The sequence below is a fragment of the Euwallacea similis genome, unplaced genomic scaffold (assembly GCF_039881205.1).
Source record: "Euwallacea similis isolate ESF13 unplaced genomic scaffold, ESF131.1 scaffold_67, whole genome shotgun sequence".
NCBI classification, from domain to species: Eukaryota; Metazoa; Arthropoda; class Insecta; order Coleoptera; family Curculionidae; genus Euwallacea; species Euwallacea similis.
In genome coordinates, this window is record NW_027098692.1 from 71,796 (window position 1) to 87,245 (window position 15,450).

Here is a 15,450-nt window from a genome sequence, read left to right on the forward strand (position 1 = left end):
TACATTGGAGGAAAGATGGTTATCTTTGAGTGCTCCCGCCAAAATGTATATACTTAATAGGGACTTTATTTCTTTTGAACTTGTACATGCAATTGTTTCGCTTTGCGTTTTATATTTTTGCTGCTCCTTACTAATTTCATCGTTTGTTTGCAATACTATTTTATTGGTCATTGCTTCAGTAAAAAAAATATTAAAAGCATGTTATGGATCTAATATGTTCCTGAGAGAAGCTATTGGACCAGGTCTAATGTGTATTATGTTTCTTACAGGAGTTTTTCTTTCCATTGAGCATAACGAATCTGCAGACCATTCATAGCCATTTTTACTTCTAAGTTCTGACTGACTGGGTGTAATTACATAGCTACTTAGAGTTGAAGTTTTGTGTGTGTTTTGTAATCTGAACTGAATCACCTTCCCAATTAAAAAAAAAGAATTATTGGTATAGTAGTTTGTCAAACTAGTAGGTATCTTAATTCTACTTACTTTTGTTTTTCGTTCTGGTGCTTTTCCTTTAGCAGTTCTTTTTTTCTTCTGTGGAGGCTGGTCCGAGCAAGATGAAGAAGACTGATCTTCTTTCTTCCATACATCATTTAGGCTTTTCAAATATTTCTCATTATTATTTGGATACCATTCACGATCTGATATATTATCATCTCCACCCGAGTCGTCACTATTTTCCTCCAATCCCAAAATATCTTCTACTTCACTGTCACTACTTTCATATGCCAATCGTTCTAATTTTTGATCACTCAAACCCTTTCTCGCCATAATACAGGTTCAATATAATGAATATTCTTATTATAAAAAAAAATCAGAAATAGTATTGTCACTATTGGTTTATGAGGGTGAGAAAAAGTAAACGCACTTTTAACTAATAATTGTCTATTTTTCAATAGGCAGACCGAAAAATTAAAATGTGTCTAAGGATTTCAAGACGCAAAATAGGAATAATTGCACCGCTCCAGATACACACATATCGAACCTGTGTGTTTATATAATCCTGGAGGCACCAGACCAAACATATCTAAAGAAAGATAATTTATGTATCTGATGGTGTTGAGGTTCCTTCGATAAACGAAAACCACGAAAACAACAATTTGGTTTACGAAAGTGGACTGTATTAAATTTCACTTATATAAATAATGGTAAAGTATTGGTCTAAGTATGAAGTGGGAGTTTGCTTAGTTGGGAAGATTACGAGTTACGTTTACGATCACATGTCTAGAGCGAGCACTGGTCAAAGAGAGCAAAATTACTGCGATCATCCCTTAAGTACTAAACCCGAGGAACTCCACCCAGGGGCGCACCAATACCAGACGCCATTGCGGGCAATGGTCGCGCCTAAGGTCATAAAATCGCCGCCATCTGGCAAATACCTATACAAGTCGCTTTCATTGAAGTATTGCGATCCGCCGAATTGCGTATCGCGGCAAAGGTCCAATTTAGAAAGCTTCCTTTGACTAGTAGCGTATTTCCCAGCCATAAAGAGCCCTTCGATATGGCCTGATGGGTATGATGGTCTGGCGCCCAGATGGAATCCTTCAAATACGTATCGATGCCCATGGGCGTAACTTAAGGGATGAAAGTACAAAACAAATTAACTAAGCAAACTACGCCAAGAAGCAATAACCTAAAGTCCTTAACATGCCCCCCGCCTTGAAGCGCTTGGAGCGTCTTCAACGACAGTCTCTACCGGCAAGGGACATATCTTACTAAACGAGCGCTTCACCAGACCACTGGAAGTTCTTATGGTAGCTACACGGTTCACTCCGTCCCGGCCAGGATGCACTGCTACAATTCGTCCCATGCGCCATTTTGAGGGAGGAAAGTTGTCTTCCTTGACGAGTACAAGCACTCCTTCTTGGACGTCTTGCTGCTGCGTTTTCCATTTCACCCTCTGCTGAAGTTCGCTGATGTATTCCTTGCTCCATCGCTTCCAAAAGTACTGCTTGATTAATTGGATTCTTTGGAATACAGATAGCCGATTTGCAGGAACATGTTGCAGGTCTGGGTCGGGCAGCTCCGTGGTGCTTCTTCCAATCAGGAAGTGAGCGGGTGATAAGGGAGTTAGGTCATTGGGATCTTGAGACATGGGAGAAAGAGGACGGGAATTGAGAATCGCTTCGATTTGTGCTAATAAAGTGATCAATTGTTCGAACGTTAAGTTGGCATTTCCCGCCACTCTCTTCAGGTGGTGTTTTACCGATTTGACACCAGCCTCCCAAAGACCTCCGAAGTGAGGTGATTGGGCGGGTATGAAGTGCCACTGCACACCTTCTCGAGCACATGAATCGACCAAATTGCGAGATTCTTTAATTAAGAAACTGCCGAGCTCTGACAGTTCCCGATTGGCACCAACAAAATTTGTGCCATTATCCGAGTAAACATGACTAGGCCGTCCACGCCGAGCCACAAACCGACGAAAAGCGAGCAAAAACGACTCACTACTGAGATCAGATACTAATTCCAAATGCAGGGCCTTCGTTGCAAAGCATATAAAGACGCTTACGTAGCACTTGGACAACCTCGAGCCGCGACCCTTTTTATCCCTAATATGGAGCGGACCCATGTAGTCCACTCCTACCACCGAAAATACGCGTCCAACAGTTAAGCGTTCTTGTGGAAGGTCACCCATGATAGGCGCTAAACATTGAGGATTAAATCGCGAACAAGCAATGCAATTTCTAACGGTAGCCCTTATAAGGTTACGAGACGCGACAATCCAAAATTTCTCCCTTATGGACGAGAGCAGTAGTTGAGGACCGGCGTGCATTAACCTTTTATGCTCATACTCGCATAACATCCGCGACAATCGATGTTTGGGAGAGAGAAGCATAGGATGCTTCTTATCAAAATGATAAGGCGAGTTTCGTAGCCTTCCTCCTACTCTCATTACGCCCTCCCTGTCCACGAACGGACTCAAACTCAGCAGTTTACTTTTTGGGCTCAAGGCGATCCCCCCGGTGAGACGATCACATTCATCCGGAAAACTGTCCCTTTGAGCAATCCTAACTAAGGTTTTAGTAGCATCATTTAGCTCTAAGCTCGATAATGAGCCACTCACGACGTCCCGTTTCAGCGACCTCGAACGACAATTGAGAATAAAACGAAGCACGCATGCTGTGATTCGAATCAACCGATTAAAATCTGAGTAACGTTCAAAGAGATAATCCCCCGCGGACACGAGCGCGAAGACACCCTTCGAAACACGCACCTCCGGTACCTCCTTAGGTCCTTCAAAAGTATTTGGCCAATGACGTTCCTCAGAAAGAAGAAAGGAAGGGCCATTCCACCAAAGGCTCACTTCGACGAGTTTGTTGGGAAATACCCCCCTCGACAATAGGTCCGCAGGATTTTCTTTCGTGGGAACGTGTCGCCACTCATATTCCCCTGCAAGCGATTGAATCTCCGATACCCGTGAGCTAACAAAGATTTTTAGACTACTGGGGGACATCTTTAACCAACTCAAGACTATAGACGAATCCGACCAGCATACACACCTATCAAACTGCAATCTGGCGGTAGCCCTTATTTTACTCATTAGCCGGGCCATGACTAATGCACCGCACAGTTCTAAACGAGGGACAGTCAGAGATTTTAACGGACTCACCTTGCTTTTGGCGCACAATAGCCTCACTGCTATGTCGCCGTTTCTATCAACAGATCTGACGTAAACAGCGCTACCATAAGCTGCCTCGCTGGCGTCAGAAAAACCATGCAACTCATGGCGTACAGCATCCAAGCATGCGATGTGGCGATAAATATTAATTTTGTTAAGACTTGGGAGCTCACTACAAAACTTAACCCAAGCCGTATGCAAATGGGCAGGGACCGACTCATCCCACGACAACTTTTCCAACCAAAGTTTCTGAATGAGGATCTTTGCGACAATTATCGAAGGAGACAGCAAACCCAAAGGATCAAAGACTTGCGAAATGCTGGATAGGATGGTGCGCTTAGTCACCTTTATTCCTCCCTCAGACAGACGAATTTTGTACGACAGAATGTCCGACGAACACTGCCATGTCAACCCTAAAATCTTAGCCCTATCATCGCCATTGAAGTCTAACACTTGGAAGTCCTCACTTCCTTGACTTACGGAGGCCAAAATTGCAGGTTCGTTGGAAATCCATTTTCTCAACTTGAATCCACCGCCCGACAATGCGGCCGAAACCCTGCTACAAACGCTAACTCCTTCCTCAATCGAATTTACTGAGTGAAGGAAGTCATCAACATAAAACGACGATTTTATTATAGATGCTACATCAAGTTCGCACTCCTCGGCTATTTGATGAAGACACCTCACGGCCAGGAAACTGGCGCTAGCTTGACCGTATGTTACGGTGTTTAATTCGAAAGCCTCGACAGGGGCTGAGGGCGATTCCCTCCAAAGAATTCTTTGCAACGCTCGTTGCTTAGGTTCAACTAATACTTGCCTATACATCTTGGCGATATCCGCCGATACTACAAAACGAAATTCACGAAAACGAATCAAAATGTCGAACAAATCGGGCTGGATGACAGGACCAACCATTTGCAACTCGTTAAGGGATTTGCCTGTTGAAGAAGGCATGCTACAATCGAATACAACCCTTAATTTAGTAGTGCAGCTTTCCGATTTGATCACAGGATGATGAGGCATGTAGTAGACGACACTATCATCCTCATCAAGCACTCGAGACATGTGCCCCAGGCTCAAATATTCACGAATGAATTTGCAATATTCATCCTTCATCCCTTGATCCTTACTGAGCTTACGCTCCAACGACAAAAACCTTTGGAGAGCCTTCTCCTTTGAATTACCTAGCTCAGTGACAGGATGCTTGAAGGGGATAGCAACAACGAAACGACCGTCGGACGAACGCCTATGCGTTCTTTGGAAATGCTCCTCACATGAAAGCTCCTCAGCCGACCAGGCCTTGGTCTCAGCAAAGTTCTCTTCAACTTCCCAAAACCTTTTCAAGTCAAATTCGATTTCACGGCCACCATGCCTCGAATTGACGCTCAAGTTACAGACTGTGCTGCAGATGCCAGCCTGCATCATCGCTCCGGAGACGACCCAGCCGAACCTAGTTTTCTGCAGGATGGGGCTATTCGGACCAAGACTAATTTGACCAACACACAACAATCTATAAAACAATTCGCTACCTATTAAAAGGTCTATGGGACCAGGCCTATTGAATTCTGGATCCGCCAATGTAATGTTGGAAGGAATGTTTAATCGACTGACATCCACAACGGCACCAGGAATGAATCCGGTAATCCTGGGCAAGACTAAACATTTCAAAGAAGCTTGGTACCCCCTGCGTCGGGCACACACCTCGACGTTGCAACTGTGTGTTATTTCCGACGCCTTTAAACCCAATCCTCTGACTAGCATTTCAAATTTGTCCATCTTTAACTTTAGCCTTTTACACAACGAAGAACTAATGAAATTCGACTGACTTCCCGAATCCAAAAGCGCGCGTACTTTCAAGCACGCTCCCCCGGCAGTGCGAACCTCTACCAAAGCTGTAGACAGAAAGACATGGTTTTCCGAACTTAGTGCAGACAACGAAACCCTATGTTCCAAATTCTCCTCCGAATGGGAGATCGCCTCTTGCCCCCTGTTAGGTTCAAAGTGCAACAATGTGTGGTGCTTAGTCGTACACTTGGCACAATGCTTTGCGCGACAATCCTTTCCGAAATGCCCTAGCTTTAAACAATTCAAACACAATTTGAGTTGTTTGGCTTTGTTAAATCTTTCGCTGGGAGGCATAGCCAGAAACCTTTGACAATTTACTAGTAGGTGATTTGCTTTACACACTACGCACTTCAAATCGCTTCCCACGAAAGTTTTAACACTTGCCCTATTGTGTTTGAATCCCGCATTTTTCTCTATCTTAGTGCTGCCCCTTTGACGCTCGATTGCGGCTAGCATGTCTGCCCTATTTGTTAGGAACTCTCGCAAGGATTCCCACGAGGGAACCTCTTTCTTGTTGCCCTTCGCCTCTTCCCAATGCCTTTCCGTTACTCGATCCAGCTTGCTACCTACGAGACAGGCTATCAAATCACTCCAGTGTTCAGTTTTTTGACCCAACGCCGATAACGTCCTTAGATTTTTCCCTACGTTATCAATTAAGTCCCTCAGTTTATGAGCCGATTCCCTGTCTACCGATTCTATCTCGAGTAACGCCTTCATGTGCATATGTACAAGTACTCGCGTATTATTGTATCGCTCGCTTAAGGTTGTCCATGCGACATCATAATTATTATCAGTAAATTCCAGAGTTTCTAGAACCTGAGATGCCACACCTTGCAACGACGCCCGCAAGTAATGGAATTTTTGAATTTGATTTAACGAGTGGTTATTGTGTATCAAGCTTACATAGGTATCCCGAAAACCTAGCCAATCTTTATAATCACCAGAAAAGGTGGGTAACGAAATAACTGGCAGCTTGACGCCTGCTAAGGGACTAGGAGGCATCGATTCATTTGCATTGCTGACTTTTGCCGATCTGTCGGCCTTACTAAATTTATCTAATAAATCTTTGCCATCAGCCTTTAGCCCATAAAATCGGTCTTCAAATTCAGCTCGCTCATTTACCTCTTCATCAAGATCAGTAGCGTGTAGCTCCAACTCACTTTGGGCGGCCTCAAACTTATCGAAAATAGTGTCTAATTTATTAAATCTTTCTACTAATTGATTGATTTCAGTGCTACTTAATCCATCATCCAAATCCAAGTTTTCGATAAATTTACCAAACATAGTAAGTTGGGCCTTGCATATTCTCCTAGCCACGTTTAACTTTTTAAGTTCCTCAGCAGAGGCCATAATCTCAACAAATTAAATATATTCAACTATAAATTACTATGAGCACCAATACAAATGACTACGGGTTGCAATTTGTGGTCGATTCAAGATTTTACAAAATATGCAGCTACGATATTTGTGATACACAAGATATTATTTGATCGATACGAGTAGCACAAACGAAACAATAAGGATAAAGAAATAAGGATAAAGGACTTACCCACTTCCCAAACAAAGCTCCCTAGCTTCCACGATGATCCAAGCACACCAAGCTTTTCTTCTTACTTAGCCACGACGACGAATGATTTCCTTGTTCTGGCACGTGTAGCGACTTCTACCAACGCCTACAGAACAATCTTGGTTTTGCACGTGAGCAACTTCTAGCACGATACAAACGACGAACGATTTTCCACGAGCCCGAATCCGGCTCGAAGGACCAAAATGTTGAGGTTCCTTCGATAAACGAAAACCACGAAAACAACAATTTGGTTTACGAAAGTGGACTGTATTAAATTTCACTTATATAAATAATGGTAAAGTATTGGTCTAAGTATGAAGTGGGAGTTTGCTTAGTTGGGAAGATTACGAGTTACGTTTACGATCACATGTCTAGAGCGAGCACTGGTCAAAGAGAGCAAAATTACTGCGATCATCCCTTAAGTACTAAACCCGAGGAACTCCACCCAAGGGCGCACCAATACCAGACGCCATTGCGGGCAATGGTCGCGCCTAAGGTCATAAAATCGCCGCCATCTGGCAAATACCTATACAAGTCGCTTTCATTGAAGTATTGCGATCCGCCGAATTGCGTATCGCGGCAAAGGTCCAATTTAGAAAGCTTCCTTTGACTAGTAGCGTATTTCCCAGCCATAAAGAGCCCTTCGATATGGCCTGATGGGTATGATGGTCTGGCGCCCAGATGGAATCCTTCAAATACGTATCGATACCCATGGGCGTAACTTAAGGGATGAAAGTACAAAACAAATTAACTAAGCAAACTACGCCAAGAAGCAATAACCTAAAGTCCTTAACAGATGGAAATGATATTTTCATAAATTTTCCCTCACGAAAGAAAGCATTATCCACCAGCCATGTAAATTTTTCTTATACAACTAAGTGGTATTGACACGTACTTTTTACGTATAGACCTTTATTTCGATTAACACCTAACTGCGAAAAAAGGCTAAAACAATACTATATAGTGGTTAAGGGCTTGCAGATGCATGTCTCTAGGCACTGCTAGTCGGCCGATTTAATAGCTAAAAGTGTTTTTACACTGCATTCAAATATATGATACATACACGTAAATTTTACGTGCGATAGTGTTCTAGGGTTAAGCGTACTCATAACTCTTTCGACTTGTCTGTTAGTCCTACTAGTACCAGTTGCTATCAAATGTAATTTTATATTTTGTAGAGAACGAAATTCACGAAACTACTTGCTTGCAAAACACCTTCCTTGGTCCGCAATTACCCGCACAGGTATACCAAACAAAGAAATAGCGAAATTTATGGCGTTGATAGAATTACTAGAATCAATATTCAGGATGTGATATAAAAGGGTGTATCTACTAAAACTATCACATATTTCTTCAAATCACTTTTCTCACTTAATTTTCTCGTTATATCTATGTGTATAGTATGCCAAGGAATTGTTACTTTTAGGATAGAGTGAAGTTCTGACTGAATTTTACCTGAACTTGACTTAGAAAATTTGCACGTGATACAGTTACCGACGAATTTACGTACATACTTCGTCATATGTTCAAACCAGTAATGTTCGTAGATTTTCTCTAAAGTTTTGTCCTAACCTAAATGCATAATTGATTCGTGTACCTGATTAATTACAGACTATCTAAAAGCGCGAGGAATGATAAGTAGACACTTAGTCCTTCCGTTTCGTTGAATTTTCCTACGTAATATTCCATTCCTTACTTCGTATGTTTTCGCAAAATTTTCAGGTAATTCATTATTTTGAATCTTAGCCACCAACGGAACTAGTTTTTCCTTTCTGCGCTGTTCCGCTGATAACCAATTACTTGAGATTTCTGTAAGATTTGCCCGTTTTTCTATTACCCTACTATAAGATCTCTCCGGATGGTTCTAATGTATCGGAATTTGGTTTCGAGAAAAGAAATCGGCATGGGCCATTCGTTTTCCCTCTCTATATTCAATATCGAAATCATGGCTTGCAAAAACGCCCACCACCTATGTACTCTAGGTGTTAAATCAAGCTTATTTCGCGAAGATTTTAGTGAATTACAATCAGTAAATACTGTAAATCTTCGACCTTGCAAATAATGCCTGAAATATTTAATAGCATTCACTACAGCTAAAGTCTCTAATTCATAGGAATGGTATTTGGATTCCGTGGTTGAGGTTCTTTTACTAAAATACTCTATAACTCGCGGTAGACTATCTACTTTTTGTATAAGTATTGCTCCATAAACCTCTGCACTAGCAACCGTATACAATTCAATAGGATATTGTGGATCAAATATCATCAAAACGGGCTCATTAGTCAACAATGAAATTATTTTTTGCGAATAGACTCGTGTTCGGGCTCCCACTGAAAGTCTTTTTTACACGAAGTCATCAGATAAAGAGATTTCATCATATGTGAGAATCTAGGAATAAATTTTCTAAAATATTAAGATAATCCGATAAACTGTCTTAACTGAGTGACGGTTTGTGGAGATGGTAAGGAGATTAATGCTTCAATTTTTCTCGCATTTGGTCGGACTTCGCCGTTACTGACTTCATAACGAAGATAATGGACGGTACTTTTGAGGAAAGAACATTTCTTTATATTGAAAGAAAACCCGGCCTTTGTGAATCATTCTACTACCGTTTTCATTCGTTCAATTGATTCATTCACTGTCGTTCCTAAAATCATGATATCATTCATGTACACTACGACATATGAATATGCGAGCTCTCCCAAGACATTTATCATCGATCGTTGAAAAACAGTCGGCGCATTTTTTAAGCCAAAAGGCATAGCTAACCACTCATACTGGTCCTTTAGAGTGACAAAAGCTGTTCTCTCAATTGAATCTTCATGTACGGGAATTTGATGAAATCCACTTGCCATGTCCAGACATGTAAAGTATTTTGAACCAGATAACCTAGCGATTTGATCAGAAATAAGCGGCAAGGGGAATTTATCAGAAACCGTATTTGCATTTAATTTGCGATAATCTACACATAGACGATGTGAGCCATCTTTCTTTTTGACGAGCAACGTTGGTCTTGAAAATGGGGAACAACTAGGCTGAATCACACCTGCATTTATCAGTTCATTAATTTTATCCCTAACTATTTGTTTCTCATCTGGACTAAGGCGATACGCTCTTCTTTGAAACGTTTTGTTGTCATTAATAAACCGAATTTTCAACTCATCAGTCGAAACTCGCGTACGTGGAATTTGCCTAATAAAATAATGAGAAAATTCGGATAATACGCTCATTAAAAGAGATCTTTCTTCACCAACCACATCGGTTTCTACCATGTTTAAATCGAATTTGTCATTATTTTCTTTCGCTCTATATGCATTGACAGTTAAAGACTTAAAAATATCAACTTTATCTTTTGTTATATTAATGTTAAAATCTTGGCTAAGGATTTCACGACCAATCATTATATTATAGTTTAAATAAGCGTCTGGTATTACATAAAACAAAATCTCAATTAAGGTTCCGTTTATAGTAACTTCGGATAGGATTTGAATTGTACTAAACACAGCGGTATTACCTATTGTTGAGGTTTTTTTTTTGAGTCTCCGTAGAGAACAAGAAACATACACTTCTACAGAGCAGTGAGAATTTTATTGAATAGGTCCTTATGGTACGAGTGGGAAAAATAAACTAACTTACAAAAACTAATAAACCAGGCCAATGCAATTGACCTGCCAACTAAGGTTCTTAGAATTAGACAATATACATGTGCAAGCAATAAGAAAGAACTTTCACCAAGAACTACCCCAGTCTGATATCATTAATAAAGGATTGCCAGATGAGTTCGCATATGGCCCTTCTTAGAAAGAACCCATAAAATCTCTAAATTCTTGCAATACGAACAAAAACAAGCAGAAACAAAACATTCAAAGTACAAGCAGTGTCGCATCATAATTTCAACACCTATGCCTTTCAATGTTACTACTTTATCGAATCTTTTATCAGAGAATTTACCAGCTACTTTTTCTATAATCAATGAACAATCTGCCCCAGAATCAAAATAGAAATGGTACGTCTCACCCGAATGAGTCAAAATTCCAGTTAGTCCAGAGACATGGCAAACACTGATCCGCTTCACATTGGCCTCCTTCTTTCTAAAAGACGTTGATGCAGTCGCTCATGGTTAGTACACCTTGTTGAAATGTGTCTAACCTCACCACATTTGAAGCAGGTTACTGAATCTTTATGTCTGAAGTCTGTTGATGTTCGCATAGCTGAACCACTCCTTTCTTACCTTTTAAAACGACAATCAGCAATTTTACGGCCAAGTTTTCCACAGCGATGGCACTTGACATTCGATAATCTTGCTTTTTTTAAATCCAATTCCGCCGTAAGTTCTGATATCTTCCTCTTCTCATACGAAAAGGCTTTCAACTCTTGTTGCAATTGCGTTCTTGTCGTAATTTTTGTGGTAAACAACGTACGTTGCAATCGACCATCAAACTTTGCAATATGGGCCAAAACTGTGGCTATTGCAATTTCTTCGGTCTTCATGGATTTCCATTTAGCCATTAGCGAATTCATCAAACGTGTACCGCATATCGATAAACATTCTCCTTCTTTAGGTTTACTGTTCAGAATAGCCGTTAACGTTGCAACCGGTGTTTCAACGCCTTCAAAACATTCGATGAACAGGTCCATGAATTGCGACTAAGTGATACCCGAAAAACATATTTCAGGGAACCATTGCGACGCACTTCCTTTCAAGACTTTACTAAGTGCAATAATTAGTTCGCTTCCTTCCAATGGATTTTCTCCCATACACATATCCAATGCTGCACACCAGGATAGTGGTTCGGCTTCAGACTTTTCCGGGTTAAACTTAGGTAGAGTCACATTCGTATTGACCAGCAAGATCTCCTGATCTTACTACCTTCGACTTTGTCCTTTGGGGTTACTTAAAGTCTAAAGTGTATAAATCCTCTAATAGAAAGTATTCAAGAACTGAAAAACAGAATAACACTGGAATGCAGAGGTATAACCAGACAAACTTTCATTAATGTTCGCAAAGAATTTTAAAATAGACTTTATTATTGTTTCGAAAATAACGGGTCGCATTTTGAACATTTAATAAAATAATTTTTTCGTTGTAAAAATCGCAAAATTCAAGGGGGTGCCATTTTGGAATGGCTAAAAGGAATGAGCTGAAACTTCGTAGATGAAAAGGTCTTTACATGCCCTTTAAAATGAGGTATCACTCGAGCCCCCATTCCATTTAAGATTTTAGGGGTGAGTCGCCCCCTGCTCAAGGGGATGAAGATAGGGGATTAGACATAAGCTCAAAAAGTTTCCCCCTCGACATCTCAGTTGACGTGCTTTTGGAAATTTTAAAACAATAGATAATTCAAGAGTTGTTTAGTGTGGTTCGTTTTGAAATGAAAGCACTGTATGTATGTGTATGTATGTAGGCATATATTATGTATGTATGTGCGCATTCCTTATTTATATTAAGATAATTCACTAATATTAGCCGAAAATAATATAGGATTTGGCTATAAATTCCTCCTAACATAGGCGTAAGAAAAAGATACAGAGATGTTTACGAATTCCTTCAACGTAGATGAAAGAAAAATGGTGAAGGGTTTGGCACCCGTGAGAAAAGAGGTTGGAATATTAATTACACAGGCCAACAAAATGATACTCCCTCTGTCCAAAAATATGGTATAAAGGGTACAGCAGGATAAACATGGTGAATCGGTCTATAAAAGGGATTTCAAATTTCTTGTGTAAAATAGATGTGTTTAGTTATAAAAACAACATTTAATTTGACTTTAGGTCGATTTTTCTAAGTGACCTTGAAATATCTCAAAAAGATCGCTTAAATACCTTCATTACTATAAACTCAAATATCTCAAGAACTAAAAGACATACAAAAATGATTCAAAAACCAATTTGTAACTGATACTCTGAAGAATATTTATGTATTTTTTTAATAATTTTTAGAGGGTTGCAATATTTTCAAAAAATTTTAACACCTTTTAAGTGCTATTTTTTCTTTTTGGTTTTTGACTAAAAATCACAAATTTAGTATATGTTATAATATGGTCCAAATTCTATCTCCTGTAAAAATGTCAATTTTTAAAAAGTGTCGCAACGTATTCAAATGTATAAAAAACGAAGAGCGTATCACCAATTATTTGTATTAGGAAATTCGTGGCCGAAAAGATGGCCGGTAAGGTCCCCAACCTTATAGTTTTAGATACTTTTTTGTAGAGCACTTTAAAAAATAGAGTACACGGGAATCGAGATTATAACACAATAGAAGAACTTAGGGAAAACATCATTACGCAATTTAGAACAATCAGAAGAAGAGATATTATTAGAGCTGTCGCTAATTTAAATAGACCTGCTCGTTTATGTGTGCAAGAGGAAAGTCGCCAATTTTAGCACTTGTTGTAATATTTAATAATAATTTAGTTTTGCCTCTGTCAGTAGGTTATTTCTAGTATCATCTTCTATTTTGCTTCCATACTTCATCCTAGGTATTTCAAAAGCACCAAACTCAGCTAAATGTTGATCCAAAGTTTTAAATAATATTCTATACGGCTGTTGTCTTTTCGGATATAGCTCAAAATACATTTGAGCTGTTTTCGTACTGTTCCTATCAAATTTGTAATAAAGTATTAAAATATATCGTTTCTCTTCATTTGTAAAACTCATTTTCATTGGAAATCTGCATACGTGCTCTAATCTGGTTTGAGGAGTTCTGTCATATAACGCGAACAAAAGAAAGTCTTTCGATGGAGTCAAGGCCAACTATGTAATATTTCTTTTTATTTAAATATTTCGGCTTTTAAAAAAGTAAATTATGAGAAGTAGTATATCAGTGAAATCAGAATGAAACGCACTATTTTTCTAGCGAAAAATCCAATACGGCGTCCATAAGAAAAAATAAACTTGAAAATGATAGCCGAAAGATGAAACGTCGGGTGGTAAATCTGAATATGACATCGTGTAGCTGAGAAAAAGTGGTAATGAAAATGTGCTTACGGATTTAACCTTCTTAACTAATTTTTATACAATATTATTACACGAGATTAGGTATTAGGTATTGAACATTATGTAAATAATAATTCTATTATGTACACTTATTATAAAGATGATATTGATAAATTAACTCAAGATGTTACATAAACCGTTCAATATTTATATGAAAGACCCGAACGATTAAAATATGAATTAATACCAACAACAACTGTTAAAATGTCGACAAATAAACAATTTATTACGGAACATACAAATTCAGCACAGCCTCATAAGCCGAAGGCGAATTCAACCAAGTCTTATGAGAGATCTTTGGAACCGAATTTACCAGATTGTTATAACTTATTCTTATAATTAGTTAAGTGTATACATATACCCTTTATTGTTTTTGAGATTGACCCACCCCTGTATTAAGTCAGAATAAATCATTTGTCGTAAAAGGTAGAGGGTCTGTTTATCATTTTGGATCGAACATAAAATGCAGAAACGATTCACTTATCAGTTCGTTTAACATAGGTGTTAAGATAGTGATTGAGGGTTACAAGAGTGGGAAGAATGTGGAATGGTGTGTGTTAATTCTCTTGAAAATAAACAGATGCACTCGGGGGTGAGTTTGATGAATTTTTGGTATGGTGGGACATTCGTTTCCCGAAGAAAGCTGCATAAAGTTGATGAATAAGACGGGCGTGCGTCTAATTTTAACCAAGAATCTCCCCTAACAAGACTCATTTATGTTCAATAAATCATTCATATAATTTATTATTAACTTCAAATGTCACAAAAAAATAGGTTTGGATAAAGAATACAAATGACAAACGATACAGAGATCCAAAATTAATATCTGTATATTTACCGATCATAAAACAAATCTCTTACATTTGTCAAAGACCTTCTGGAAAAGTTGTAATTATAAATGAAAATAAATATTATTTTATTGGGTTTCCTAGTTTTCAAACAAAGTATTCTGGAAACATTTATGAGTTAGAAGTACCTAGCAATTAAAAAAAATTCAAACAATTTTTGATTCATACACAAGCCGCATTTTTATATTTTATGATTATTATTATATTGAATTGAACGAATGTACTATGAAACCAAAAGAACATGAAATTATTAATGAACTATTTTCTGGTGTTTCATCTGATGTAAAATGCTATTTTTCGATATAGAAATGGCATATGCACTTTTTTAAAAAGGATAACAAAGTGATTTCATATGAATATGATAAATTTTTAAATATGTTAATAATAAAAGCTGCTCCATTTAATAGTACTTTCAATATTCATTGTCCCAATCTTTTCTTTTTATAGAGGTTGAGGAAATAACGCATTTACATACACCAGATCATTGTTGTTATGTTTGTTGATCCGGCCTGGTAGTGTGGGACTCCAGTGTTTCAGGCAATTGCCGACTACCTATTAAAAACCTTTTTCCTCTA

At 38.8% G+C, this 15,450-nt stretch overlaps 1 protein-coding gene across 1 annotated transcript; it reads right to left on the reverse strand.

Annotated features, from left to right (window-relative positions):
- Positions 1 to 1,639: 1,639 nt before the first annotated feature.
- On the reverse strand, positions 1,640 to 6,814 carry LOC136419076 (uncharacterized). Its single transcript, XM_066405245.1, has one exon. The coding sequence runs from the start codon at positions 6,812 to 6,814 to the stop codon at positions 1,640 to 1,642; it is 5,175 nt and encodes a 1,724-aa protein (XP_066261342.1).
- Positions 6,815 to 15,450: the final 8,636 nt, after the last annotated feature.